This window comes from Eimeria mitis, genomic scaffold (genome assembly GCF_000499745.2).
Source record: "Eimeria mitis Houghton genomic scaffold, Emh_scaff1803, whole genome shotgun sequence".
NCBI lineage: Eukaryota > Apicomplexa > Conoidasida > Eucoccidiorida > Eimeriidae > Eimeria > Eimeria mitis.
In genome coordinates, this window is record NW_013570123.1 from 6,843 (window position 1) to 7,136 (window position 294).

The 294-nt window shown below is 53.4% G+C and overlaps 1 protein-coding gene across 1 annotated transcript in view; it reads left to right on the forward strand.

Moving 5' to 3' along the window:
- The window catches only part of EMH_0043810 (uncharacterized protein), a gene marked incomplete at both ends in the record, with an annotated part of 2,961 nt that overhangs the window by 517 nt on the left and 2,150 nt on the right, over positions 1 to 294 (forward strand). Inside the window, 1 exon segment of the mRNA XM_013495892.1 lies at positions 1 to 292. Within this exon segment, the coding sequence (XP_013351346.1) occupies positions 1 to 292 (292 nt within the window).

Below are 294 nucleotides of genomic sequence, written 5' to 3' on the forward strand. Positions count from 1 at the left end.
TCCCTGCTCCAGATGCGACAGAAAAAGGCGAGTTAAAGGAAGGTGTTTCCTCTCCCAAGCACAAACCGATGGCTAGTGCAGAAGAGGAACCATGTACATCTCTGAACAAACAATTTGGGTGGAGTGTCAAGACGAGGAGTGGGCCGTTCGAAGACCCTTTCTCCTTTGCCGTATGTACGGAAGCGCCGTGGTTCGCAGAAGTTGAGGTCGTCAAAGTGGAGGAGGCCGATGAAACCGGTGAATTGGGCCCGGGCCATCTTCTTTTGCACGTGAAGTACAACCCTCCGCTGCCTG